At 42.3% G+C, this 24,762-nt stretch overlaps 1 protein-coding gene across 4 annotated transcripts in view; it reads left to right on the forward strand.

The window, feature by feature from the left end:
- The first annotated feature begins 1,436 nt into the window (after nucleotides 1-1,436).
- SLC38A4 (solute carrier family 38 member 4) overlaps nucleotides 1,437-24,762 on the forward strand; it is a 34,331-nt gene continuing 11,005 nt past the window's right edge. The window contains exons 1-6 of one of the 4 annotated variants that reach the window (XM_081877996.1): nucleotides 1,437-1,573; nucleotides 19,205-19,447; nucleotides 20,022-20,112; nucleotides 20,204-20,319; nucleotides 22,169-22,242; nucleotides 23,485-23,577. In XM_081877996.1, coding sequence (XP_081734122.1) covers nucleotides 19,329-19,447; nucleotides 20,022-20,112; nucleotides 20,204-20,319; nucleotides 22,169-22,242; nucleotides 23,485-23,577 — 493 coding nt within the window. In that variant the 5' untranslated portion in view covers nucleotides 1,437-1,573; nucleotides 19,205-19,328. Of the gene's footprint in view, nucleotides 1,574-10,389; nucleotides 10,413-13,687; nucleotides 13,836-17,519; nucleotides 17,678-19,204; nucleotides 19,448-20,021; nucleotides 20,113-20,203; nucleotides 20,320-22,168; nucleotides 22,243-23,484; nucleotides 23,578-24,762 lie in introns of those variants that run through there. The other 3 variants (XM_081877997.1, XM_081877995.1, XM_081877994.1) reach the window with 3 other exon arrangements.

The raw sequence follows: 24,762 nt of genomic DNA on the forward strand, positions 1-24,762 counted from the left end.
GGCAGTAGCAGACAACGAGAAACACAGGACGCTGCTCCAGGAAGAGAATATATCAGGGCTAGGATATCTCAGGGGCCTAGGAGCTGCCACAGTGTGAAAGAGAACGACCACAACAAGCACAATTTGGCTAGCATGTGTCGGGAAAACTGAATGGCTATAAGCACCAGGGCGGAAACAACGAAGCCTTTACAGAGAAGCACTTTGCTGCTTCCTTGAATCAGAACAAGCCTCCCAATGTGGAAATGCACTGAGAACTGGTGTGCATATGCTGCCAAATTGCAGCCAATCAGAGCTTTCCAGCAAGTGCAAGCACAGCAAAACCAAGCATATGTCAACAATAAAAAAAAAGAAGTCATGAGCTATACATGCACTTTGTGTTCACTCAGTCTTTACAGTCTTAACCAATTCCCTCCCCACTCCCTCCTCCCAGATAACTGCAGTGAGGTTATATTCCAAAGATGGTTAAATGGGGTCTAGGCCTTGGTTCTCAGACTGTGGGTTGGGACACCGTATCGTCGGGCTGTAGGCTTGGTGTGGGTTCATGAGACATCTGCAAGGGTTTGGTTGCAAGGCTTGCTGTTATGGGACTGATCCACTGTAGCTGGAAGACAAGTAGTGACTAAGGGAACCTTCACCTTGCCCCCCCCCCAAAAAAAAATTTTTTTTCAGCAATTGTGCAAGCAATACCAGGAGAAAGGAAATGTTCAGTTACTGTCCTGTGAGTTGATGCAAGGCAGGTCCCAGCAATACCAACTAAGGGCATGAGTGAGTGAGGGAAACTGATCAGCACTCATGCCAAAATTGTCTAATACTCCTCCTGTCATAGGCATGTTTATTTCTGGAAGGACCGTAGCTCACTGGTAGAACATCTTTGCATGCAGATGGTCGCAGGTTCAATCTCAGGGAATATCTGAAACCCTGGAGATCCACTGCTAGACGCGGAGCTAGATTAACCAATGGTCTGACTCAGTAAAATTCAGTTTTCTATGCATCTATGCATGTGGTTCCTGGGCCATACAGCTGGTATGGTGCAGGATTAGGGGTCCTGGACAAATAGTGGAGAGGGGGGGATGAGTTTAGAAGAGAAGGTAAATTCAAAAGCCTATGGAATATTTTTTAGGTGCCTAGCTTTTTCTTGTTTGTTTTTTAATGGCTTGAGGGGTGAAGCACGCAATCCCGAGACAAGTGACTAGCCGGGAACAAAACAACAGCCAAAGACCACTGCTCCGTCTGTATGCATTCAGGCGATGTGTTGCGCATTCGCCCTCCAGAGCTGCCAAACAAGTCTCCACCTGGGAGAGGATGCTTTTTTGTTGACATCTCAGGTTGCCCGCTCGCTGCCATTGGTGGGTGGTTTTTTCCCCCCCTGGAAGGGAGGGGTCCGCCTGCAAGCAGAGGCTGGGGATGCTGCCCCCTGTCACATGATGGAAATTTCCACTCTTTCCCGAAAGAGAGGAAAGGGAAGAAAGGCGAGGGAGAGGGTCTCTGCCCACACTTTCTTTGCGCGTCTTCTGAGCAACAACATCCTCATGTCCCAAGTGCCTCTACCTAAAAGAATTCGCCAGCATTCAAGGTGAGTAACTCACTGGAGATTAACTCTCTTTCTCGATGAAATACTAAACGGCTTTAAAGCCCCCCATGAGCCGCTCTATTTTTCTTCCTAAGGAATTACAGACGAGACGGCACAGCCAGATAATTGACGTTACCGATCTACAGGTATCTTTCTGTGTCCCCCGCAGGGAGGCTGCTGGGCGGCTGCAGCTTGGAAACGAGTGTCTCTCTCTCTCGGAATCCCGGGTTGGCTTTTCCTATTTCAAACCATCCCGCGTCGTTGGCGGGGTGGCCGCAGCTGCGTGTGTGTGTGCGCGCGTGTGGACTGCCAACCACGTCTGATCGAGGCTCTCGCGATCAGAGAAGGTGGCGGGGGGGGCGGGTGAGAAGAAGGGGCTTCCAACTGACAGGCAGAGCCCTTGTGGGTGCCTATGTTTCTCAGGCGCGTCGCTCCCCGCCACGAGAGGAGCGGGCGTTCAGACGTAATCGGTTCCGTGTCAACCCTTGAGCTGACGATTGCGCGAGCGTAGAGAGGAAGGAGAGAGGCGCGGAAAGTCGGTGTGGCAAGGAAATGGGGCCAGGGTGCTGGAGAGACGGGGTGCCAGGAACCCAACTCAGTGAGTGGAGACGGAATGGATATGGATGATCCAAAGTATATGGGGAAGCGTAAGGCAAAGTTTAGTTTCGGCCAGACGCTGCCGTGCGATTTAACTAAATACTGGGGTACAGGAAGGCGAGGAAGTCTGCAGCCTGAGCTTGCAGGATGATCCCCCCCAAAAAGCTCCGATTGTCCTTTATTCGGTAAGAAAGGCGCTCAAAAGCAGCAGCAGTTTACTTTGGCAACCAAGCGCAGCCGCAGCTGCCCAGGCTATATATGCGTTTCCCTCGTCTCCCTCCCTGGTCGTGACTCCCGCGAAGCGTGGCTGCCCGCCCGCCCGCCCGCCTTGCCTCGGCGGCTTGACCGCGGATCACGATGCCCCCGACGGCGGAGAGGAGGAGCCTCTCACGGGAAGGTCTCTTGCGCACGCGCTCCTCTCCCAGCAAGCGGGGAGCCCCCTGCGCCTCGCCGCCCGCTTCCTTTGTCTCCGCCCGGGAGACGCTCGCCGCTCGGAGGCCGAGCTCCGTCTGGGCGCGTGGAGCGCGCGGCGGGGAAGCCGCTTTGCGGGCGCGCGCGGCCACCTCTTGGTCAAGGGGAGCGCCGCTTTGCTCCCTCCAAACGGCCCGGGGCAAGCTGAGTTGCGCGAGGGGGCTTCTCCCTCGAGGGGGCGCTGCAGAGCAACAGGCGCCATTTGTTAAAACGCACGCATGGACAGAGGGCCTCGACTAGGGTTGGATGTGCTGCATATCAGCTCCCTCTTGGCCTTCAGGCCCCGAGGGGGACAAGCGGCAGGCTTGCGAGAGAGAGCTGGCTGGCCATTGGGATAACAGAATTCTGCAGGAAATGAGCCTCTTATGTTCTGACATGTGTGGCTTCGCAAGCTGGTAGCCCAGTTTTCATTTGAGTGGAAGGAATATTGCTGGCAAACTAGCTAAGCTTTCCTGGGTAAGAATTGCCCAGCTAGCAGCCTGGGTGTCTTTTCCCTGGGCACCTGAAGGAGAAGAAGGAGTGGAATTGGTGATCATGTGAAAGGTCCTATTATCCCCCACTAGCGATTTGAAGAAGGGACTTGACCTTGACTAGAAAGCAGGTGTGTTTGGGCATTTCCACATATACCCCTGTCTGTGGCTCTGATTTTGCATCAGTTGGTCGGAAACTTGTCCTGCAAGTTATAACCACCGGTGCGTGGTAGCCTTGTTAGATAGGGCCAGTGGAAAGGGCAACAAAAATAGCGCTGCTCCTGCGAAACTGAAACAAAATGATGCATTGCTCCTGCAAAAGCGGAAACAAAATGTTGCACGGCACCCACAAAACAAATAAATGTTGCTCCTTTTAAATGTTCTAGCCACCAAGCCATGTTTTTTCCGCACAACACCCCATTTCACCACCACTCAACAGACTGTCAGTATTTCCTGGCTACTGTACTTTGCATGATCAGTTCTCGCTGGGCTGTTTTGAGGGGGGGGGTCAATAAGTCGTCTCCCATTCCAATCCCACCCCCCACCCCGTTTTGTTTTTAACTTTTGCAAATTAATTGATGTACTGCGAGTCGGGGGGGGGCGGGGGGAGCTACTTTGCACCTGCCATTCCCAGAGCAAATAGTTCCGGAGTAAGAGAAGCTAGTCTTGAGGAAGACTTCTAATGCAATCCTATGCATGTCCTAATGGTGCTGTACCACTACTATTAAAACAATAGTAGCCCATATGTGCATTGAAGGCCTTCAAGAATCCATCCCAAAATACTCAAATGCTCTTCCAGTTTACTGCTACTTATTGTATCAGTCCATCCTGTCTGAAAGGAATTCTTCCTGATTTGCAGTACTAAATTAAATGTTAAGTAAATGCATAAATAGGGATGGAGAAATATGTGTATTAGTTTCTCTTAGTTTCTAATTTTTCCTTTATTAAATTCAGTTTTCCACATTTCCAAGCAATATGCCTTTAAAAAAAAGAATCCTCACAAAAATTCATCAATTTTTGGTACAATTTTCTCCTAATATATTTTTGTACGCAGTTTCAACTAATACACATTTCTGCAATCAGTTTTCCCCAATATAATGCATTTTTATGTAATTGTCATGAATATATGCCTTTTTATTCACACTTGCCCCTAATATATGTATTCGTTGGAGAATGAATAATTTGGAGAAGTGCTAATTTCAAAGGATAGTTGTGTTCACATTTTGGTTTGAGTAGTGCAACTTAGGTAGTTTCTTGTTAAAAGTGCAAATAAAATGGAATGTCTCCCCTGTCCCTATGCATATATAAGGGCATTTTTCTGCTTTGGAGTAAACCTTTACAGAAAAAGGAAACCATTGAGAAAATAACTGGTTCCAGAAGAGGAAGAGAGATAAGAAGGCAAGTTTGAGCCGCAGGATCACTGAAAAGAAACCGAGCCTATTTTTCTGTGTCATTTTTATCTATTTAGTCTGATAGACATAGTTGAAGGAACATTTTCAGGTGTGGTATTGCTATACAAAAGCACAGGTCTTAGCTGAGGAACTAAAATGACAGCAGGCTATATTTTGTTGCATGATGTTTGTATATGTGTGTGTTATATACAGTATCAGTGCCGGGCTCCTTTGACCCTATGCAGGGCTAACTGCTTGCCTCCCTGCAAAAAAATATTATTATTATTTTAATGCTAACTTCAATTTTCAAAAACATGTCTTGTAAAAATGATAAACTTCTTGTAAATTTAAAAGAAAAGCAAAACATTACCAGAAACTTTACAACTAATCGGTATAAAATTGCCCCTCAAAGATCAGTTTCTGCACCACTCTGGGATTTGCGCCCTAGGCAATGGCCTAATGATAGCATGGTCCCTGGTGATCTATAAAATGTGGAAATGATAGTGATCTTTCAAACAGTCCTCTATGTTTCTTCCAAAAGGTCCTCTGTTTCTTAGAAGCAGCATGGCAGCTATGTGATGTGGAGGTTGCTATGGTGAATCCACAGCCTTTATTGAATGCTGTACCAAAGTAAACAGCCACGCCATCGCAGCCATCTCTGTTAGTACTGTTATTCAGTAAGGCTGTCCGCACCACCATCGCTGGTTGCCTCCTCCCACCCCTTGTTTTGATCTGGAAGTTGTCTTCTGGGGAGGTCCAAGCAAAAGAAGAAGAAAGCAGTAGTTGAAAACAAAATCAACACTTTTTAATACAGCCATTATTTTTATAGGTGTTTTAGATATACTTCAGCTTAAAAGATGCAACTTCACCCACTGTTGTTTACGAGGAGACTTGTTCAATATCTCATGCCCCTTCAAATAAAGTAGGCTAGGAATATGATTTGATCTGGTTATATACATTTTTAAAAAGCTGGGTCCACGCTTTCTGTTGGTCCCCCAAGGTAGTGCTCAAGTTATTGGGGGTTGATGGGGAGGAAGAGAATGTAGAGAGAAGATGTAATTAAATTCACAAGCCACACTTCCTCCTCCAGTGTTGACCAACTCACAAGCCCTCCCCTTCCCCAAAATAGTGCCTAGGCAGGCCACTATGAGGGGAGGCAGGTTGCCTCTCCCCTATAATGTGTGGTGGGTGAAAACTTCCCTCCCCTGTGAGAGGATATTCCCAGATATTCTGCCCATTAATTAGCAGGAGGAACTGAACGTTGGGGGTGGAGATGCTGCTTCAGGTATACCTGAACGGTCAAGGCCATTTAGGGCTTTAAAGGTCAGCACCAACACTTTGAATTATGCTTGGAAACGTACTGGGAACCAATGTAGGTCTTTCAGGACTGGTGTTATATGGTCTCAGCAGCCACTCCCAGTCACCAGTCAAGCTGCCACAATGGCCTTTTCACTTCTGGGCAAAGGAAACACGCGCCCTGTCTTCCCCACAAGAGTAACCATAGGGAGGGACATAAAAATATATGAAGAGCACTGTATGGTCAGGCCAATGGCCTGTTATAGTCCAGTGTTCTTTCCCACCACGGCTAACCGTGCATCAGGAGTTAAGTACATCAGCACTCTCCCCATCTGTGATTTTCGGCAGCTGGTTGGAAGAAGAAGATAAACTGCAGTCGTTTTAATGGATACATACTTGTTAATCCATAGTACTGCTTATAAATTTGGATATATTGGGCCGCAATGGGCATGTTTTGTACCTGTGAACTGGCTGCCTAGTGCATATATGTAGAAATGTCTCCTGTGCATTTATGACAAACTTAAAGTCCCGAGCTATATAGAAACTTGAATCTTAAGTGTTCTGAGCTCCATTTGTTTCAAAGGCTCTGGCACAGTGGGTCACTTGGAGAAGTCGGCTGTGAGCTATTATGCATTACTGATACAGTTAATGTGTACTTTCAATAACTATTTAGGCTCTAGAGAACAGTCATAGATTAAATTACATTTTTAGAAAGAGAGCTCTTTATTAGAAATTTATTTTATTAATTTTGGATATGAGAGAGATGGGACATTTTTAGCCAATCCAATGATATTTCTGAGGATTTGTTTTTCTTTTCTGTGAACAAGAGTAAGAGCTGCATATGTTACACAAGTCTTAACAAAGTATTCTTTTCTATATTACCAATAAACATTATTACCAATAAATTTTCCCATGTGAGCTGACATGGGAATAGGCTATGGAGATATATCTAAATCTATCCCTGCTTTGTTCTGGAAAATCTGAATGGATGGAACATGTTGTTTGTTCCATCTGACTATATGGAAAGCTGTTGAAGATTGCTGAGTAAGCCATTCTTTCTCAGCAGTTGGTAATGATGAGCAGAATAGAAGTGGGGGGGGGGTAAGAGGAAGACAGATATTCAGGTAACTCAGGTTTCCCTGATGAAGTCACTTACACAGTCATTGTATGGTGGAACTGGGTCATATGAAGGTTCCCAGTTCCCAGTGAGTGCAGTTTTTTGGAAAGTCGCAGAAAACTACCATAGTGGATTTTTGTCACACCTCATATCGCTCCTAAGACAGGTAGCTAGGCATGTCTCTGGTACTCCTATACAGTCAGAAACATGCAGAATTCCAGATTCTATAACCTGGTCTAATTTACCTAGGTAGGAATCTACCAGGATTCTAGGTAATATTCACTCAACCACACTCACTGCTTCACAGGCACCTGACGTGAGGCTATGTCCACATACAGTATCAACCATGGTTCTTTTAGGGGTTCTGTTATCACTAAGGAATCATGCTACATTTATACAGGCACAAGCAAAAGTAATTTTTGTATTATGATAGGATTTTTGGAAAAGCGACTTCTAAAAATAGTAATATGTATTCTTAAAAATTGCACTGCCCATTTTGTTTTCCATTTTCTTAGTGAAATTTAAGGTTTTCTCACACTTTTTTTTTTTTTAGCTTAGCAAGTAAACCCCACCACACATCACTGTTTGGTACTTATCTTCAAAAAGCATTGTCTAGGATAAATGGTCAACATACACCCGTTAATGATTAGCTTTGTTGATTCATAAAATAAATGCATGCTCTGTCCTGGGAAGTTCATTGTGAAACTGATGGAAGAAGAGAGATGAATCTTGGGTCCAACACAGGGAACCCCAGAATATGACCAAATAATGTACTACACAGGGACTCAGTCATGCATTTGTTCAACTGACAGTGTGCATGTCTGTTCAGAAGTCCCATTGAATTTAATGGGGCTTACTCTCAAGCAAGTGTACATAGGCCTTCAGTCCAAATTGTGCTTTATCATGTAACTGCAAGCACATTCTTAATAAGATGCTGATTTTAAATAATAGATGAGTATGAACATAATTTGCATTGCATTACAATATATAAATGAGTCAGACCGTGCTATGATTTGTTCATATTTGTTAGCAAATATGAATTTAATGGAATAAGCTTTTAATAAATGCATTTTAGACACAATGACACTTGCCTTCAATAGATCATTTAATAAAGCATTTAGAAAAGTCACCATGCAAATTAGCTTATACCCTCTGGTGGCTAAAGATTGTACATTGCTAGTCCTGAAAAGCAAATCATCCCCTCCTGCCTATCCTTTCAGTTTTAGCAATCTGTTCTGATGCAAAACAGGAATGAGGAAGCTCCCAGCACAACTGCCAACCTGCCCATCAACAGAGGGGTACACTGAGTCTGCTACCAAAATAAAACCATCTGCAAATATCAGAGAACAGATTTTGAAGGAGGCCCATTCATATGTAGCCATGAGAACTGGCTATATCCAAGACCATGAAATGTAACTGTTCCAGCCTAAAGAGTCTAACCTCCACATTAACATACCAAATGCCACTCACAACATACATTCTTTTTTTCCATATTGTGGCAGTGATGTGGAAGAGCTTCCTAGTCCAGAAACTCTTCTTTGCTATTGTCACTTTCTTGCTTTCCTATCTCAACTCCTGCCACTTGGAATGAGAAACACATGCCATGTGTGATATTCCTATCACATTTCAAATTAGACACATGCAGCCCATCAACAGTCTCTATATACAGAAATCTTTCCCTTTCCTCACAAGCCCATGGTTCCTCTGTCACAAGCGTTTTAGAAATAATTTAAAGTAGGAATCCTAGGGAATAAAACAATACCTGAAAAATAAAATAAATTAATGAGTGGAAAGTGTATCCAACACACTAGTTTTAAAGCGAAATGTAACTCACCATGGATTACTTCTTGCTATTGATAAAAACACCTGTGAAGACTTTTTTTGATAGGCAGGCTAAGCACACACACACACACACACACACACACACTGGTGTATCACATCATATTTAAATAGTGCCTCTGAGAAAGGATTCAGGAACAAATATGTACCAAAGCACTGGGCAGACGTACTTGTGGAGTTCAAGCTAAGCAAACATCTGTTGCAAAGTCTCATAATGGGCTTGTTTTCTTAGATCCACCCCCCCCCCAAGGGGGTCATGGACACAACCTTGCAAATTGTGTTTTTGAGATTTACGAAATTGCAAATCAGCATTAGCACAAAATTACACCATTGTGTCATAAACGCAGTGCAAGGGCTTCCTGATACGTGAAAATGCGTTTGCTACCGAGAGATCCTTGCTCATTTTTCTACTTATTTTTTTGCATAGGTCATTTGAGCAGGGCACCCATTTCATGATGATCCATTGCTACATGACTACAAAAAAAATAATAATACAATTCAAAGACATTGGGCCTCTTTTTATTATAATCTTTCCTTGAAAAAAACAAGCAAACATTGTCCTGTCAAAATATGGAAAACTTGCTTAACAATAGTTGCAAGGGTGCATTTTCGTGGACATTTCTCCCACATGATCATTGCAAATATTATTGTGGCTTGGATGGTAGCCACAGGAAGCACACCTGCATCTTAACTATCTGGCTCCATCCTCTTTCCCCACCCTACAAATGTTTGCCAAAGCTGTGGTGGTGGGTGGAGGGGAAGTAAATATCGTGTGGCAGAAATAATGGATGGAGAGGGGCATGAGAAGGGTAGTAGGAGAGACAGGATTAGAACCCTCCTCCTCCTCTTTTCTTTTTTTAAAAATCCCCAGTTTCTCTGTAAAAAAAAAACGCTATTGTTCAAGTTCCTATACGCCTGGCACATTCTGCTAAGCGTAACCAGTAGAATTATTTTAGCCAAAAGGTTTTCTTAGTAGATTGAAGGCAAACATCATTTAGAAGAGTGCAACCTTGCCAAATTCAGGCTGCTCTCTAATCTGCCGTGTATTGCATAACACAAGGAGGGTGTTGCTTCACAGAGCTTACATCACTTTTGAGCTGGTCACTTTCTCCCCTCTCTGATGACGACCAAAAGCAAAGCCTCTGGTTCTTTATCGTTTATCATACACCTCTGGGCTGACCTCAGCCGAAAAGGTTGTCCCCAGGGATTTCTCACTGCGGTTCTCTTCGCCCAGCATATTGTCGGGCGGGTGCTGTTTGTCCTCTGCATAGTATTGATCAGGCCTTGCCGGGTTACGGCCTGGAGGAACATGGGTTCAAGTCGCTGCTGCCCAGCCATGAACTCTTTGGATGAGTCACAGACTTGTTATCAGCAACTGATCTCTTGGCAACGGGCTGGAACTTTTTACTGGCTCGATCACATTAGTCAGCACGCGAATTAAGCATTAACTTTTTCCTGAGCAGGTCTTCGTCTTCTTTCAAAATGCCGGGTCATATGCTCAAGAATCAAGCTGTGATGTTTCGCATGTAGGGGCTGGGATTGGGAGATGGGGTGGGGTGGAGGGGCGGGTGCCGTGAAGTAACAGCTCAAACACTTTGTGCTCTAGAAGTAGTTTCTCCCCATCCCACAAATGAACTATCTGCTTGAGGAGTTGAGGAGTGGTAAGAGTTGTGTCGGTTGTAGGTTCAGGGGTGGAGGTGGCACTTGGGACAAGATGCCCTCAGTGGCAAGATGTCCTCACTGCCATCACAACTGCCGAAGGGAATTCAACTCAGGAAAGGCTCCCCCTTTGCCTGCTTGTCACTTCTGAATAAAGACAGGCATTTTATGTCTGCTTTTCTGCAGTCAAATGATTCCTGCACAGCATCCATAACAATGGTATCCATAACATTGGGCACTATGTGATGTCAGAAATGCCCTTTTCACTGATGGCATGCCAGTTTTAGAATATCTTTCCCTTTAAAATAGGGACTTGGTGCCTAATCTTTTTCTCACTTCAGTGCCCAGTGAAAACTTATCTGTTTGTAGAGGAATTTGCCGAGGATATCAGTTTTAATTAGTTATTTTCTGCATTTGGAAGATTTTGGTTTTAGTTAGACTTGTCTTATCTGCTTTTGTAATTAAGTGTGTTTCTTACGGTGACTGTTTCATTTAAACAAGATGTAATCATATTGAGCTTGTTTATAATGAAGGACAGGTTAGAGATATTCTAAATAAATGTATAAATATAATAACAAATCTACAGAAAAGGTCGGCGTATTGGATAGAATGAGATGATAGAATCAGAAACCAACATTATTCTAAACTTATGTGGAATAATGGCTGACGCCAGTTTTTTTAAGTGAGGAAAAGTCACAAAATGAAGCTTGTTTGTTGAGTGTAAAAAATATTCTTTTGCTAGTGGTGCACTTAGGTAATTTTAGACTCTAGGTTAACAATGTTATAGGAGGTGCTTTTTAAAAAGATGGTAATGTGTGTTATTTCAGTGTGGAGAGTGAGTCTTGTTATTTTGAGGGGTGCACCTGCTCATTCTGCTGAGTTGGGTTCTACATATCCACCCCAATGTTCTGTCCTGGTGGCATTACTAGATATATCCTTGAACATTTTTTTGTATGTGTGCTTTGTGAAGTTTGCTTTTCAGTAAAATCATAGGTAAACTTGTGAAAATGACAGGGTGAAAATTTGGTTTCTTTTTGTTGTGCCACATTCCAAAGGAAATTGGTTTGTTATGTTTTTCATCTTCAAATTATTGTAAGGCTAATGGACAATAATTTTGGCATCTCTCAGTTTTTAATTTTTCCAGTCTTGTTCCACATTTCCACAACAGTTCACAAATTGCTTTTTTTCTGAAGTCCTCATGAAAATTCATCACCAGCGTTTTAGTGTGAACATCTTCTAATAGTCAAATTTTCATGAAATGCAGTTTAATGTATTGCATTTTTTATGTTGTCTTCACTATATATACATTTTTGGGCACGTTTTACCCCAGCAAATACATTTCTTGTCTGGAGAACTGCATTTCAAAATTAGGAGAATTGCCAATTTTGAAGAAGAGCTGTGTTTCTGTTTGCATATTGTTTCTGAAAGTGCAAATTAAATAGGTTTGCCTTCAAATGAGAACCCAGCTGAAGTGACTCAGGATAATGTATCTGGCAGAAGCCTTAACTTGTCAAATGCTAGATGTTGACCAAACTGCACTTCCCTTCTCATTCTGTGAATATTTACATGGCTTCCCCAGAGCCCTTTCCCTTCTCTCAAAGCAGGCATTTCCCCGAGGACACTTTTTCACAGCTGGAGAAGTGTTGTGTCTTCGCTGCTGGTACACAGAAGGAGCTTGTCTAAGGTAGATCTATACCCTTGAGGGAATAGAGTTTCAAGAGTAGAGTGTGATGTGTGACCGGCTTTAATGCAGACCCACCTAATCCATATTTTACTCTTTGGAATCAAATGCACATTCGGGGTGGAGAATATATTTCTACCTATAAATTTGTTTTTAATGTTGCACTGTGTCCAGCTACATGATTTCCCAATGGACAGTCAGAAATTGGCCTGACGCAAAATGGCTACCTTACCTGATATTTCTAAATTGATAGATTGTTCCTAAATCTGTAATCATCACTAGTTTTCCATAGAACCGGGATGGCACTGATGATAGATTAAAATTAGAATTATTAAGAACAGAAATTAGAATGAATGCTGGTATGCAGGTAGAGGACTACCCTAACTATTGATGTATCCTGGGTTTTGGTTATATCGTGGTTGGATTCAAAGGTGCTTGACTTGTTGCAAAGTTTCCCATTGATTTCCCCCTTTGCCCTGCAGCCCTTTCCACCCATCCCTCATAGTTCAATCTAGAAGGTCTCCTGGTTCTCAGAGTACAACTTCTCAGATGTAAGTCCCATTGATTTCAGTGGAACTGACTCCCAGGTGATTGTATATACTCTACACTGTATAGCATTAAAATCTCAAAAGCAGACTTTCAGAGGTAGTTGGGAGAAGCCCTGGAATAGGACAGCTTCACTGCACAAGAACAAGGTGGCTTGTGCTTCTCTGGCCCTGACGTATTATTCTGTATTGACTATCTGAAAGTAGATAACAGAGGTTTGTTTTTAGGTAATTTTTAAAAAATAAGATAAACCCAGACTTCAAATACTCATATTTCCTCTGCAGTATGGAATTAAGACAATAACTGTGGTTGTGCTTGGATCAATAAAATGATCCAATTCAGCATTCTATTTTCTGAGTTTGAGTATCCACAGGGAGGTTTACGTGTAAGGTATGAGAACAATATCAATACCAGATGCTAATGCAAAACCTCTGGGAATCAGGTATACTGCCACTGATCATGGAAGTTCACAACTCATATATTACCATGATTGGCTTATCACCCTTACAGTAATATTTTTTCCAGTGACGTGTTAATTAGTGGCTTCTTGCAGCAAGGAATGTCATCACTGATTCTGCATTATGTGAAAAAGTACCTCACTCTGTTGCTTTTGCTTCTCAGCCTCTTTGAAAACCTCTGCAGAGCATCTTTGTATTTGAGGCAAAGAGCAAGATAAAAGCAAGAGTAGCTGCTGACCTCTTGTAGTCTTGCTTTAGTCTACAGAAATTGTAATATCCAGAAAAAATACCTTATAATTCTCATGCCGCTTCTTTGAAAGTACAGATGAGTGAAATAGGCAGCCTACAGTTGCAAAAATCTATGTCAGACCTTCTACAGATGTGCATTTTGTACAACTTCCAAGTCCAAAAAGCAAATAGCTCCAGTAACAGTGATGTTTGACCTGAACGTGCACCAGGATTTTTTTTATCTTTTTCTTCTTTTTTTAAAAAAAGAGCTGACGCAAGTAGGACAAATGGAGGTGTTGGGTTATCTTCATTGATGATTGGTTTATCTGATACACTCCCATTTGCTTTTAAATCGTTGTCTAGCTCTAGAAGGTCTTAAATGAGAAAACTCTGAAAGACAGGTGCCATTTTTAAATTAATAAGTTATATCTTGGTGTGGAAACAAGAGAAGGAAAGAAAGAAAGAAAGAAAGAAAGAAAGAAAGAAAGAAAGAAAGAAAGAAAGAAAGAAAGGTATTTTTTGCAAGATTCATTATGTTTTTAAGAAAGGGGGTCTTAAAATGAATATGAAATTAACAATTCATATTTAAATAGAAAAGGGTTACAAAATATTCAGTAGCAGATTTCATATGCTTCTTTTTTACTGCCTAATGCTCAACAGTTGGAATTGACTTTGCGCGCATGTGTGTGTGTGTGTGTGTGTAGAAATTCCATACAATCTTTGATTCTAAATTCTGAGATAATTTAGCTATCATTGGCTAGATTCGATTTATGTAGCTAATTATTACATTCATAATTGACCAAAGAAAAGGGGAGGTTTTAATTTTGCTCATCTTACCATGGAGGTCACGGAGCTTTTCATCTTCAAAAACGTTAATGCTTTATTTCCCAGAAGGGAGTGCCTTTGTGGCTCTCATTGAAATCTTGTCTGCAGTGCAATTGGCAAATTAATGCACGTAATAGTGAGTTAAATTCCCATCAATCTATAAATTGAAAATGATTAAGTCCAATTCATTTGCTTCTCTGTTTCCTTGTGTTTTCTTCATGGAGCACAGGACAGTATACAGGAATTTCCTGGGTGGTCTCCCATTCAGTTGCTGATCAGACCAGAACCAGCTTAGTTTCTACAAAATTGCTGTCTTCAGGCGATACCCCAAACCAATGGAATTTAGTTCCATGGAAGTCCATACCTGTAGAAACATGCAAGATTTACAACCTGCAAACATGGATGTTATCAAATCTGTGGCTTGATAATTAGGTATGCTCTTCAGAAAATGGGGCCCAACTCTTCATTGTACTTAAAGGAATGTAATATTTCTGTGGATGTGGTTTCCACTAGGACTGGCCCACCCATAAGGCAAGGTGAGGCATCCGACTCAGGTGGCAGGATCCATAGGGTCAGCAGATTTTGCCTGCAAGGAATGCTTCACCCACTGCTGCTGCTGCCACCATGGTAGCAGTGACAGTTCCAGCGTTGTAGACCGGGTCTGCCTTCTCTTCTGCAGCACCCCCTCGTGCCACCTGCACAGTGTCCTCTTGGCAAATAGGAGGCACTGCTGGTCTCCTCCCAAACTTGTTCCCAGTGTAGATCTTTATTCCCCACTTGCTCCTGATGTGCCTCTTCACTTACCCCTTCTTCCCTGGTGGGGAGAGCACCATTTTGCAGTTTTGCCTGGATACCACTGACAGCTTGCAGAACCCATGGCCAGGGGCAGATTTTGGTAATCTTTGGTAATATGGCACCCTGAGTGAGGCTAAAATTTCAGGAGGCCCCCAATGCATCTTCTCAGTTATGGATCTTTTCAACTTTGCGCCCCATTGGCTCGGCTTCCTGTGTAGGGGAACGTCAAGGCTCCAGGAAAGCTATTCCTCCCCCCGGTTGCAGCAAGAGCAGAGGAATCAAAGTAGAGTCCTTTTTAATGAGTTTTATTCAATCCTAATATAAGAGACAAAAAAATGCAACAAGCCTTAACAACGGCGTTGCTCCAAACTGAGCTTCTCCTCCCTCCTCCCTAGCAACAGCATATTCGCTTACGGTGGCCACTTGTGATCAAATGTCTTTGAGTCCTTTGTTCCTGTACTCTTAACAAACACCACGTTCTGGGAGAAGGGGGGTCAGAAATACTCTTCAGTGACAACGTGTCATATGGCTGCCCTGCCGCGCCCCCCCCCTTCTTCTAACACTTCCCAACTTTTTTGTTGGGAGTCTCTGTGACTTTCCTCAAACCCCTCAAAGCTCTGCTGTATATCAAAGCTGTCTCCCTCTTCTTCTGCAACATCAGGAGAAAGGGGGGTTGGTTTCCACCATTCCACCTCCTCCATCTTGTCCTCTTGAGTCCAATCCCTGATAGGGAACTGCTTGAATCCAGTGCTGCCATGGCTCCAGATAACTCCTAGATTATGCAGTTTCAGGATATGCCTACATAATCCTTCCACCTCCTTTGAAACCAGATGGGGCCCACACACCTAGGAAGCTCCCATAAGCAAATCATTGCTTCGTGTTGGCACCTCTGTGTGCCATTGGCAGAAATATCTGCAGTACTGGGTGAAACATACAGCTCGCATTGATGGTACACAAACATAAATAATGTTATACCCCATTTGAACAGCTTCAGAGTTTGCACGCACCAGCAAGGATTGTGGAGTTGTTAAGGTTTACTCAGGCTTTCCTTGAATCTGTTTACACAGCTAGAGCATCCCAGGCAATTGTACAGCCTGTCCTATTCATGCTTAATGAAATGTAAGTCTCTATTTAATAGTGATGACATCTAAGTGAGGATTTTTATGACTGTATCCTTATCGCACTATTCCAGGGGTCAGCAAACTTTTTCAGCAGGGGGCTGATCCACTGTCCCTCAGACTTTGTGGGGGGCCGGACTATATTTAGAGGGGGAGATGAACAAATTCCTATGCCCCATAAATAATGCAGAGATGCATTTTAAATAAAAGGACACATTCTACTCATGTAAAAACACACTGATTCCCGGACCGCCCGCAGGCCAGATTTATAAGGCGATTGGGCTGGATCCGGCCCCCGGGCCTTAGTTTGCCTACCCGTGCACTATTCTCTAATCAGAAGGAAAGCCCATATAGTTCAATAGGACTTGCTCCCACATCAATGAGTATAGGATTACAACCTTAGTCGCATTCTTTGTTCACCATCTTGGGTCAATCTCAGGTCACCATGTGCCTGCTATGAGTTTTGAACTCTGTCTGATGGTCTTGGTTACACTGTCAGGGTCACCTCTCCTGTGATGGAGAGAGAATAGGCAAGTGACCATGTTTAAAAGAAGCATTTTACTTTCTTTGAACTCAGTTTAGTTTGATTCTGCAAGCCAATCCAAGATAGAAGCCATTTAAGTGTTTCTCAGGTTGGAATAACACACTATAGGAAACAAGTCCTCCGTTTCAATGTTGGACTAAAACAATATTGGCCTGAATCCAGCTTTAATTTTATTCAGCTAGTTGCAGAGACAACCACATATGGGGTGCACAACTTGCATCCACATTGCAGAATGCACCCAGAAAATTCAGTATGCCCCAGATGAGCATTGGGATATGGATCCACATCCAAGCGTGCATTGATTTGCAAGTAAATCGGATGTGCACAACAAAGACTGTGCAAGGATCTGCCTCGCTAGAGTGTAGTGATCATTTTGTAAACCAGGTTTCAGCTAAACTGGAAAAACAAAAAAAAAGACATTATAAATGCATTATAACATTGTGACACCAGATGGTGCAGTAGAGCTGAAATTGAAACTTCATGAAATGTTCCATTGTGAACTTTAAAACAGGTTTTCCCCCAGAGCATTTTAGAGTGTTTTTTTATAGCTATGTAGATGCAGGCCCAAAGCTATAGCAAAAAGGGGGGGAAAGTTGAATAAATACTAATTGTCTGTTATATATTACCCTAAATCTTTCTCTTGAATAATGTCAGTAAAAAAGAATTTAGCTATTTTTCCTCTGGAAGATTAATAATTTTTGTGGTTACTTGGATTTGGGAACTTTTTGGCTAGTTTTTCTTTATGTGATTTTAAACTTTCTTTCAGGTGACATTTTACTTTCAAATATGCTACTGTCCTTTTAAGTTCAGATACACATTTTGAATATGCATTGGGTCATAATGCAATGTCATTCTGCTGGCCAGAGGACAAAATAGCTTGCCAGAGGACAAAATAACATGGCAAAGACAACATAATTTTGTGTTGCTCTAACTGGAGTTCCTTGGATCTCAGCAATCAATCCTCTGAAATGTTAGCCTAGTTTTCTCTGACCTAATGCCAGATTAGGTGATCACTCTCACACGGGGACTGGAGTGATCAGACAGAAAGCCATATGCAGTTTGCCTGTCTCTGGTAGGAAACTATTATCAAACAGCATGCTGTTCTTTCCTTATTGTTTTCTTTAAAAATGATAGTGCATATTTTAAATAACAGGCTTTGCTATCTGCTTTTCAATCTGAAGTCTTTAACTTCAAGCCACTGGGTGGGTACTGGAAAATATGCTTATGTTCTCTGCACATCAACTCTTCAATGTTTTCATGCTATAAATAAATATATGACAGGACGTTTGTTGGGAACGGTATGTTTACACTCAACAAAACGGTGACAGTTTTCTCGTTGTCGAGTGACTAATATTCCTTGTTGAAAAAATATGAAATTCTTATTAATCTTGGGGCTAAATAAATTATAACTGCTTGTGTTGCTGAGATTTCTCATAACATTCAGTTCTGCAACATTTTGAATGCCATTTTGAATGCTAAAATATATGGGGGGGCTTTCAAGTTTATGGGACTTAATTTTTCTGGAACACTATATTAATGTGTTATACTGGCAGATATAGAGTTGAAGTGTTGATAGTTTCTTGGCGAACAACTATGTGATTTTGTTTCCTTGCCTCTGGTTATTCTCAGCAATAACCATGATTGTAAGTAATTGAATATTTCTTAATCCATTGAAAAATGTGCCGTTCAAATATTCTATAGGAATTAGAGTTTAGCTTGTATCTGTGCATTTGGATCAGGGATGTAAACTGCTAGCAATGTCAATTAATTACAAATGCTAATCAAAATGACCATGCCTGTAATAGATAGAGAAAGATATAGATATTAAAAAAGAAACAGATGCAGATAAGAATATATTATTTCGTCAAATAGATGATGGAAAGTTTTGTGCAGACATCTTGAGTTGATGAATTTGTGGGTGGTTTTGGTATAGCAGTTTTATTGCAATTGTGGTGTTGGTAAAATGGGGAGGAAGGGAATCAGGTGTGCCACCTTGAGCTCATTTGAGGAAAGGTGGGAATGTAAATGATGATGATGTCTTTCAGTCAAGTGCTACAATCCTATTTAATACAGGGCTTCACATGAATTCTGAAATACACATGGCGCTGCTGGGCATGTGGGTTCCCCATTCACATCAATGAAAGGAACGACCTGTGCAGGCAAAAATAATGTTTGATCTTTTCTGACTACGTCAGTCGCTACATCAGGGCAGCTATACTGCATCTCTTTCAGATGGATGATGACTTGTGTGACTTATCATTCATATTATTTCCTCTTTTTTGCTCACATGAGTTCTTATTTTTTGTGAGCTTCCTTGACCCAGTTTTTAGAAGAAAGGCTGGCTTAAATAAATAAACAAACGTGACATATTAATGATAATAATAATGCTGAAGAAAGCACCTTGATTATTGAGATATAATTCTTCCCTACGTCGTTTTGAAAATAAACTCTGGATAGAATTTTAATTTACTCAGAATTTTCCCAGAGGGGAAATGTAGTCTTAAAAAAAACAAAATGAAGATAAACCCGAGTGATGCTCCCACACATTTTACCTAATTTGAAGAAATTTTTAATGAAGTCTTTGGTTTTCTGTTTATAGAACGGAGTGTTCTGAGAGTCAACATATTGCGAAGGTGGAAGCTTTAAAGCAGAAGGTACAGTTCTGTTGACACTGAAGACGCCTCGGGGTTGTGTGTGTGTACTCGAAATCGCTGACAGCTCAAATGGATCGCATGGAACTGCGAAAAGTCAACACAGACCTTGACGAGGAGAGCAACAGCGGCGACAGCACTGAAGACACCTATACCGATATGGGAGATCCAGAAAAGGCCACTATTAGCAGGTACAATTAATTGCCAGAATGAGAAGATAAAAAAGGCAAGCCCACCCACTCGGTCGTTACTTGAGGAACAAACAGTTCTAAGTGGGTCACACATCACAAAATTTAATGATAATGTACACTGTTCTGCTTAGTATAGTTGCATTTAATGAGTTAAGCAAGGCATCCGTCTACATTTTTGTCGGAATTTTACATGTCAAGATAGGCTTTCCTAAACAAAACTGCTTCTAGCAGGTGCCAGAAATAGTGCGGTGAAGGCACCTGTCTGATGTCAATTGGCAAGGAGTTCCAAAGTTGTAGGCACAGCCATAATGAAAGAATGATTTCATACAAGGGAAAAATGAGTATCTTGGGGCACTCGTACAAGTGCCAGTTCTGCACTGCAGTCATTGTAATATCGTTGAGATTTCTAAATATTATTGGAAGATGCTTTGCGGAGAAGCTTTCTCAAAAAGTGGGGTATACATTTATTAAATAAAGCAATACCGGTGTAAAACCGCAGCCTGAATTTTAAAGTGCAAAGACATTTATTTCTTCTTTCCTTGCTTATTTCTTCGTTTCTTTGTTTTGTTTTTAGTCACTTTGTTGGTGATGATGCCGAAAGTCAGAAGTTCCTTACCAACGGCTTTCTGGGCAAAAAGAAACTGGAAAATTATTCAGATGAATATGTAAGTCCCTTAGTCACAGTTGAGTTGCAGCGGTGTCCTTGCAGATGCACAACATAACTAATGGCGCATTTTCCTTGTTCTATTCCAACAGAATCCAGGAGATATTTCATTTGGTATGTCATCATTTAACCTGAGCAATGCTATCATGGGCAGTGGAATCTTGGGGTTGTCCTATGCCATGGCCAACACTGGAATCATACTTTTTGTGTAGGTATCCACAATGTAGTTTGGGGAGGGATGGGAGAGTCTTAGTTGGAGCTATGATATCCCGAAATAAGAAACTCTGTGTGTATGTGTGTGTGTGTGTGTGTGTGTGTAATGGGTTGGGTCTAGACTTAGTCATGTTCAGAGTAGACCTACTTTTGTTGCAATAATGCAAGGACATTGGGGAAGCATTGCAGAACAACAAATACATCCACCACTAATGCACTATTAGTGGATCAGGGACACGGGTGGCGCTGTGGTCTAAACCACTGAGCCTCTTGGGCTTGCCAATCAGAAGGTCGGCGGTTCAAATCCGCAAAGTTGGGTGAGCTCCTGTTGCTCGGTCCCAGCTTCTGCCAACCTAGCAGTTTGAAAGCACGCCAGTGCAAGTAGATAAATAGGTACCCTTGCGGCGGGAAGGTAAATGTCGTTTCCATACGCTCTGGTTTCCATCACAGTTGCACCAGAAGCGGTTTAGTCATGCTGGCCACATGACCTGGAAAGCTGTCTATGGACAAACGCCGGCTCCCTCTGCCTGAAAGCGAGATGAGTGCCACAACCCCATAGTCGTCTTTGACTGGACTTAACCATCCAGGGGTCCTTTACCTTTACCTTTTTTTAGACCTAATTTTGTTGCAATAATGCAAGAACATTGGGGAAGCATTGCAGAACCACAAATCACATCCACCACTAATACACTATTAGTGGGTCAATGACACGTTGCAGAATACAGCTGTCAAAAAACGGGGGGGGGGGAGTCTGGAAGGGCACACGGGCTGTAGCACAATCCAGTACTGTTACCAATGCTGTGGTCATATTCAAGACTGTGTCTCCCTCACTCAGGATCCCATATCACACTTTGATACGTGCCTTAGATACTTAATCCAAAAATCTATCTAATGCATTTATTATTGGTCAACTATCCTGCCTATAACTTGGCTATATTAATTTATATTGGGGGGGGGGGGTCCATCTCTCTGTGTGTGTTCCATGACATAGCAGCAACGTTGCAATTCCAACTGGGACAAATATGCCATAGGAATAAATAACTCACCTAATTTGTATTTGTGGAATCGAAGTGATACTACCCCTACTGTGGAGACTGGAAGAGAATGCTCTCTGTCCATATGGCACTAAATCTGAAACTCTGTGAATAGAAATATGTCTATAGACACGCTGCCCCCTAACATCTGACCGTGCCAAATGCTAACTGTGATGGCATGTAGCTGACATACACTATCCATATAGCATATGTTTTGACAGGCAACAGCAGATGCTGCTGTCTGGGAGACATCTTCTTACAAAGCTTTCCAGATCAGCAAATGATTTTATTCCTTAAAACCTGTGTTGTGGAGCTTTCCAATTTGGAGAAAGGCTGAATGAAAAGTTTAGATCATTGTCTTGCATTACTTAAGAAGAAAAGAAGGAACACTTTTGGTGTTCTTCAAAAAAGTAGAGACCTGAGGGAAGCACATTGTTGCACTGGTAAAAGACACAAAATATAAAGCTTTTAAAAATATACTTGCTCTATTTGGCAATCTGTGGGTCAAACTGCATGCTATGTTAAATGTATTTTAGCATTTAATATGCCATAGTTTTAAGCATGTTTTATACTGTGTTGGATTTAGACTAGATAAGATATATAAAAAACTCTTAGAATACACTGAGGAATGTTGTCTTTATAGGCCTTTGAACCTTATAGTCAATGTCCTTAAAAATGAAAGTTCTTTCCCCTTTACTGAACTTAAAATGCCACACCTGAATTGATGTCTCTACAAAGGAATGGATAACTTATCTGTGTGGTTCATTTAATCCTTGCTCATGGATTTATAACTTCTGTTCTTCCTTACAGAATCCTGCTGCTCAGTGTAGCCATAATGTCTCTCTATTCGGTTCACCTGTTGCTGAAGACATCCAAGGAAGGAGGTATGCCCTTTATGATCTAGGTGGCAGGCGAGTCATTTGAGGAGACCACATCCCAGGCAGGCAGGCAAAAATTCAAGTTTAACTTGTGCACTGTTTGGCACACTAAAGACAGAAATAGCAAAGAACAATGACCCAGATCTCCTCAGGAACAATGACACTGTTGAATGACAGATAGGTAGCCGTGTTGGTCTGCCATGGTCAAAACAAAATAAAAAAATTCCTTCCAGTAGCACCTTAAAGACCAACTGAGTTAGTGCATGCACACGAAAGCTCATACCTAGAACTAACTCAGTTGGTCTTTAAGGTGCTACTGGAAGGAATTTTTTTATTTTGTTTTGACTGTTGAATGAATGAATTTTATTATTACGGTCACAGACCAGTTCCAGCTCACTTACGATATCAGGAAAATCATAAAACACAACAGGAATATATTGAATTGCAGTTGGGTATAACAGAGACAATTCAGATATAGTGGCAGTTAAAAATATATATTAAATCTTGATCACTAAAATATTATCATTTAAAACCTTTATCATTTTGGTAATACAGTTTGCTCCCTAAGTTTTATGGCAGTCGCACAGAATTTGGCCACCCTTAGCATGATGTCTAGATCCTTGTCCTCTACCAGTAGTTTTAGACATTGAGGTTCAGACCCATTTGGAGATTTTTGTATAACAGGAGTGATAAATGCCGAGCGTATATCCCCGTAGAAACGGCAGCGTAACAAGACATGCAATGACAGTGTTATCGCAAGATCATATTATGGCAGCCAGCTTCTATGCCTCACTGCCTGACTGGACATGGAAGCAGCCAATACCTGATCAGTCAGTGAGGCATGGCCCACCAGTGGGGCCTCTGATTGGCCCATTTGATTTTCATTTTTTGGAGGGCAGTCCCGCCCTTTGGCCCAGACAGCCAGGAAAATTCCCAAATGGCCAGCCAAGGGCTGTGGCTGAATGTGAGGGGCCACAATTCCTGCCCACCCAGGAAAGGAGTAAGTGGCCATTATAGGCACAAACTAGAATTAAGCAGCCTTAATTTCCATTGATTTCGGGGGGGGGGGGAGAGAGAAACAATCACATACTTAGACAATAGACATGGAAATAGCTTTCGGGTGACTGCACCTTCGCCCCATTATTATGCATGGTTACCCTCTGAATTTGCTTCCTTCAGAGGGTTGTGCAAAACTCAATCAATCAAAAGATATTTGAAGTAAAATATTTTCTTTCCTGTTGCTCCTAGGTTCACTAATATACGAAAAATTAGGCGAAAAGGCATTTGGATGGCCTGGAAAAATGAGTGCTTTTGTTTCTCTCACGATGCAGAATATTGGAGGTGAGTGGGAAATGTCTTTTTAATGAGAGGGTTTAAAATGACAGCAATTCTCTTATAATAAAGAAATGGGGAGGGGGGGTGTCTGCTGTTGGTGCCACAGCAGCCCTTAGTGCTGCACCATAGAAATAAACTCTTAATTATGGTGCCCAATACAGTAATTACCATACAATGATATTTCTGATACTGAAAGCTATTTTTAGAGTCATGTTAATGTCCCATAGAGAGAGGCCAATGCATGGCATTCATGATCTACTTAAAAGCCTAAATACAATATACAATGTAGGACCCTTTCCTCTGTTATATTTGGCAGCCAAGGTTGTATGCTTCCTAATTTTGATCCTTTACAGCTTACATCGGGCTGGGGAACCTTTTTTCTCCAAAGGGCCTCATTTCTTCATAGTGAACTTTCCAAATGCCAGTGGCGATGGAGCCCAAGGCCAAAGTGGATGTGACTCTTGCCTTGGGCCTGGTTCTAACCTATTTAATCCTGTATAATCTTAAAGCATAAGCAGAGCAGTGAAATGAAATTAGAGGAACCCAAAATATAATGGGAAGTACTTTATGTGCTGTGCGTTGCTAGCTTATCATTGTATAGTGGTACCTCAGGTTACAGATGCTTCAGGTTACAGACACCTGAGGTTACAGACTCCGCTAACCCAGAAATATTACCTCGGGTTAAGAACTTTGCTTCAGGATGAGAACAGAAATCACACAATGGCGGTGCTGCGGCAGCGGGAGGCCCCATTAGCTAAAGTGGTACCTCAGGTTAAGAACAGTTTCAGGTTGAGAACAGACCTCCAGAACGAATTCTGGAGGTATCACTGTAACAGGACAAAATGTACTTCATTTTTCTCAGGGAATCAAAGCCTGGTGGCATAGTGGGGGGGCAGGCACATTTTTTGAGGCGGCACCAGGCACCCCCACAACGGAATCCCTCATCGGAGCCTGAATCAGTCCAACACCACCAGCCACAGCAGAGAAAGGAGAGTCGCCACAACACTGCTGTTTATTCTTCTCATTTGTGCTGCGGCATGCTGCCACCGGCAGCTCTACTCCCAAGTCAGGCTTGACCCGGGGGTGCAGCGGGCTCCTTTTGTGCCCTGTCCCCTTGTGGGGGTCCCCCACATGGCTGCCCTGGGTGGAGCTAGCCTCTACTCTGCCGCTGTCAGAGCCAACCGACAATAT

This window comes from Podarcis erhardii, assembly GCF_964252035.2.
Source record: "Podarcis erhardii genome assembly, chromosome: 10".
NCBI lineage: Eukaryota > Metazoa > Chordata > Lepidosauria > Squamata > Lacertidae > Podarcis > Podarcis erhardii.